The sequence below is a fragment of the Tubulanus polymorphus genome, chromosome 1 (assembly GCF_964204645.1).
Source record: "Tubulanus polymorphus chromosome 1, tnTubPoly1.2, whole genome shotgun sequence".
In the NCBI taxonomy this organism is placed as follows: Eukaryota; Metazoa; Nemertea; class Palaeonemertea; order Tubulaniformes; family Tubulanidae; genus Tubulanus; species Tubulanus polymorphus.
Window position 1 is genome coordinate 12867991 of NC_134025.1, and position 4624 is coordinate 12872614.

A 4624-nucleotide genomic window follows, 5' to 3' on the forward strand; every position below is an offset into this window, starting at 1 on the left:
CCTCGGCTTTACGCTACCCACCGTCCCCAATGCGACGAATAGATGTGCCCAGAAGTCAAACCCGGAAATGATTTGGAAGATTGCCAGATTACGGTGTTTCCACGTGGATTTTGATGGATTAGATAGATGATGTACCGTTATCTTTCACACCTAAGCTTTAGATACCAAAACTGTATCTTAACTGTCATACAAACTACATGGTTGTCACGTTGGAAATCAAACGGTGGCCTAGACTGTAAGTGACGGGAGATGACTGCTTAATCATGCAAACACGAAGAATGTTTGGCTTGGGAAATTGATCCTAAAATTCATCACACCTGAAAGGAGGACCGTTAGATAAGAAGGTAATAAAATGGAAAACTGAGAATGTATGTAGGTCTATTAAAGGCAAAACACTAACAACAGCACATTTTTATTGCACAACTAAATAGGCCTACTGGTGCCGGTAGGCTAATAAATATTATAAAACATCTTACGACTGTAGAATAAAGAGATAATACATAATCGTAGCCAATAACAGAAATAACTTTAATGATTTAAATAATTTTTTCTTAACAACAAATACGTGCATATATTATCAACAGTAGGCCTACAGTAAAACATTTATGTACATATGCAAGCAAATAAATCGCAACTTTTCACAAATTCGGCAGCCCGGAAAACCATCTGAATCCTTGTGTTCACTACTTCTGGTGGTTCCAAGCTGTTTACAATATTTTCAACCGGATGATCTTCTATGAGCTCCACGTCCGGCCAAACGAACAGATTTTTATTGCAATATTGTTCCAAAAATTGCACCGACATTGTTTCTCCGTCATTCGATATTTCCAGAATCTGCAAATAGTTGAATATATAACTATCCGTACATGAATTCTATTTCTCCTTTTTTTCAGTTAAAATTTAGCCGATGAAACATACCACTCCGAAGTAAAGGTGCTTTCTGCCTTTCTGGCCCTCTTGGTATAGGGCTACATATGAACCTTCACTACAATGATAATTACCCAGTAATGATAGATTATTCATCACTATTAACCAGGTAGGCCTATTACATGTTTTTAAGCTAAGCATGTAGTAATTTACCTTATATTGATCTCGTGAATCAAGTTCACGCCACTTGTTTCAGGCACACTCACAGGATCCTGAAATTCAGATACACATTGTAGCCCTTCTCAATTTTAAATTCCAAAAAACCTTATTTCATTAAATGTTTAATTTTCATAGGCCTACCTCAACTACACGATTTTCGTTTTTTTTTTCCTCGACAGGAGACTCCACTGGTCTTGAGGACGCCTGAAATATTTATAGACTAAGTACCTAGCAGGTCAAGAATCATCACCATGTACCGGGAAATGAATGAACTCACAACTCGACCGGAGGTTGTCCCTGAAACTTACACTTGTTGCACATTTCTTATTTCTCTCTTGTCGTTCTAATTTCTTGTTTTCTTTCTCTTCTTTTTTCCGATTTTTCTCGAGAGCTTTCGCATAGGCATCATCTGCTGTGAGGATGAAATATCGTTTCGAATCTTCTGTGCGATTTTTCGAGCGACGACTTTCCACAATCGGATATTTTAAAACATCCTTGTCCGAGTCAGCTTGAAAATGAGATTAGAAAGGTAATTTCACGTTCTAACAATTAGTTGAATCAAACAGACCCATTTCATTTGAGTCTCACCTGGCGATGATGAATTGTTGAAAATGTTGGAATGAATGTTAATTTCGTTTGATTTCAGGGATTTCCATGCCTCATACAGGGAATCTCCCGCGACATCATATCCCTCATTGTATTGACGTTCAAATTGTATTTTCATTTCAGGTGAGATAACCGACTCCAACGTCTGTAGCGCAGTACTATAAGAACGAGAATTGTTCACCGGTAGAGCCTGAAAAAAATATCAAACAGTATAAGTATCTTTCACTAATTTTCAAAAGTTAAAATAAAATATTTTGAATTGAATTCATTTCAGTTTCTTGCAAATTTATTCAGGTTTATTCAGGTTTTTAAAAGGATATCTTGCATGTAGCAGCTCTCCAAGGACAGAAAAATGCTGAAACACAGAAGTAATTCTAAAAGTTTGTTAAAGCAATCATAACGCTATCGTCAACTGTTATTAGTGTAACTATGGAACAAAATTCATCAAGAAAAACGTAAATTTTTCAAATTCTATTGCAAAATTGCATAATTGTAATATGTTACCTCGCTTGGTGGATTTTGATTCAATTCAAATGATTGTATTGGCAATAATGAAGCAGGATCTGATATCTGAATATAAATAAATGCTAGTCACTTATATATGAGGACATTTTAGCCGATACAATACATATATGAATGTATAACTCACTATATCGCGAACAGTTGTTGTAGACGGTAAGTACGCCTCGTTTGGTATGGCATACGGGTTGAAAGGAAATATTCCGCAAGACCTGAAACCATTGATAAGCATATCTGGTGAAATGCTCTGCCAAGCCTTGCGAAATATTTCGAAGAAGCAGCTTTTGTTTATCACTCTCCCCGGGTAATCATTGGAGAATTCTTGACATAAGCGGTTCCAGCTAGACTTTAAAGTCTTGAAACACGTTCTGTTTATGTAAAAATAAACCATTAATATTATTGCTAGAATATACTACAAAGAGTTAAGAAAAGGATTGTGGTGTTACCTATCTAGGGGTTGCAGCCAGTGTGATGTATGCTCTGGCAACTCAACTAGAGTGATTTCGTTCTGTCTGGCTAATTCGACTAGTTCTAGGAAGTTGTGACTATTATGGCCATCTGAAATTAATATTTGTGGACGTGTTTGTCCGATTGCCGGAAGGAAGCTTTCTCGAAACCAAAGTGTGGCAATACCCTAGAAAATTCAAAGATAAAATACATTTAATGGTTAGAATATGGTGGATTTCAAATAATTGTTTAATATTTTTGTTGTTTTAATAAATACCTGTTTAGTCCACCCTGTTTCTGAAACTGACAGAGTTGTTCCAGCCGGAGCATTTATCGAATCCACCGATTGCAGCGAAGCGACAGTTTTTCCTTTGAATATGACGTGTGGTGCCAGCATTTGCCCTGAGGCATTACCACACGCCATAACAGTAATCGTCTCCCGGTTTCCGCTAATCCGTGACTGAACGTACTTGCTTCCTTTTCTGAAAAAACCAAGTAGGCCTATTCATTAAGGTATCAGCAGAGAATTGTAAAATTAAACTCTGTTTCTAGATGATATATTAACAATAAGAATGTAGTTGTAATAAGATCAGTGTAATTGGCCAGTTCGTTACATCAAAAATCATCAATTTGCCCTACCTTGCTACGATTTTCCCTGGTACGTGGGTCAACTGAACCCCGGTTTCGTCAAGGTTCCAGATGTACATTGGCTGAATACCAGCCAATGCACTCTGGATGGCCTTGAAATAGCTGCCTACTTTTTTCACGTTCATGCACTGGTGCCTAACAGCAGCAGTGCCCTCTGGCTTTCGCAACGATACGCTTGGGTGTCTGGCTTTAAAGCCAGCCCAAAACTGGTCACTAGGAACAACCTACAGATATAAATACCGGTATATATATATAGGTTTTTTTAACTTATAGGCCTACATACCAAGCTGAGAATTAACAGATCACAAGTCAATAGACATACCTCCTGGAATGGTTTGCCGCGTTTGAGTGCCAAATCACCAGCATACCTCAGAAAATTACTTTTCGAAAACCCATACCCCAAATCAGCTCGGTTCTTTGCAAAGTCTGCAAGTTTTGTCTCATCCACCATGCTGAGATGGGTCGGCCTGCCTAATTTTGCTGTTGCATGACAGATTTTTCCACTAACTCTATCATGCAGAGTTGATTTTGGTACAGAAAACTCACTGGCTGCTCTCAATATCGAAGAGCCAGATTTCACTGATTCAATCGCGTTGGTCATTTGGTCTTCTGACCATTTGCAATAAACCTTTGGCATCCTGGAAATAAAACCAAATTTTAAATTAATGCTTACAGAGAAAGGGCACTGTCCTCGGGCCGATAAAACAGCTTAGGGTTAAGACCTTCAATTTGTGGTAGTTTTTCAATTTGTTTTAATTTTATTAGGCTGCTACAGTCATTAGCCACAAGGTCCAACTAATTATAGGCCTAAGCTTAAATAAATTCAATTTTAATCTAAAAAAGTTGTTTGTTGTTTTGAATTAGAAATAGAATCGTTCATTTCTAGGAAAAACAGCTGTGTAAACATACGCAATAACAATTATACATTATTTCGGAACTTCCGAAATTACGTGGAGGAGCCGTGAAAGCTGGGTATGGGATTTCCGAAATTATGTGTAGGCGTTTGAGTTTTTGAAAATCGACGTTTATGTAACAATGAGCGTATTCCGATAGTAAATGAATGTTTATAAACAAACTATCGGCTTCCTAGAACTTCGCGGCAGTGTTTACGTATCGGCTGCCACGAAATGCCGTAAAAGCGGGTCGAATCAATAGTGTACTTACGTGACCGACTTTAGCGATTTGCCGCGCTGATTTCGTGTGCCAGAAAGAAATGCGTACTACGTCATCAAAATGGCGCGGATTCCCGTGGAATTCCCAGGAAATACCAACCTACTCCCCCTTTTTCAAATTTAAGCTAGTCCAAATAGGTATTCCC

At 38.0% G+C, this 4624-nt stretch overlaps 1 protein-coding gene and 1 long non-coding RNA gene across 3 annotated transcripts; one reads left to right on the forward strand and one right to left on the reverse strand.

Annotated features, from left to right (window-relative positions):
- The first annotated feature begins 204 nt into the window (after positions 1 to 204).
- LOC141901660 (uncharacterized) lies at positions 205 to 2126 on the forward strand. 2 transcript variants are annotated; one of them, XR_012618850.1, is made up of 5 exons: positions 205 to 344; positions 894 to 1036; positions 1266 to 1615; positions 1816 to 1901; positions 1987 to 2126. It is a non-coding gene; the product is annotated as an uncharacterized LOC141901660 (long non-coding RNA). The 2 variants fall into 2 exon arrangements; XR_012618849.1 differs by lacking the exon at positions 1987 to 2126 and having other exon boundaries at positions 1816 to 1909.
- LOC141901642 (uncharacterized) lies at positions 288 to 1814 on the reverse strand. The gene is made up of 6 exons (XM_074789021.1): positions 1675 to 1814; positions 1395 to 1594; positions 1228 to 1290; positions 1081 to 1139; positions 919 to 985; positions 288 to 834 (listed from the first exon to the last, which is right to left on the reverse strand). The coding sequence occupies exons 1-6, from the start codon at positions 1808 to 1810 to the stop codon at positions 604 to 606; spliced, it is 756 nt and encodes a 251-aa protein (XP_074645122.1). The 5' UTR covers positions 1811 to 1814; the 3' UTR covers positions 288 to 603.
- Positions 2127 to 4624: the final 2498 nt, after the last annotated feature.

What these genes read in the sequence shown, in the direction of transcription:
- LOC141901642 (XM_074789021.1), bottom strand. Translation starts at nt 1,810, where the DNA reads ATGAAAATACAATTTGAACGTCAATACAATGAGGGATATGATGTCGCG. An exon ending in ATAAGAAATGTGCAACAAGT is followed by an intron (nt 1,291 to 1,394) that starts GTAAGTTTCAGG and finishes TAAATATTTCAG; the next exon opens with GCGTCCTCAAGACCAGTGGA. An exon ending in ACGAAAATCGTGTAGTTGAG is followed by an intron (nt 1,140 to 1,227) that starts GTAGGCCTATGA and finishes TCTGAATTTCAG; the next exon opens with GATCCTGTGAGTGTGCCTGA.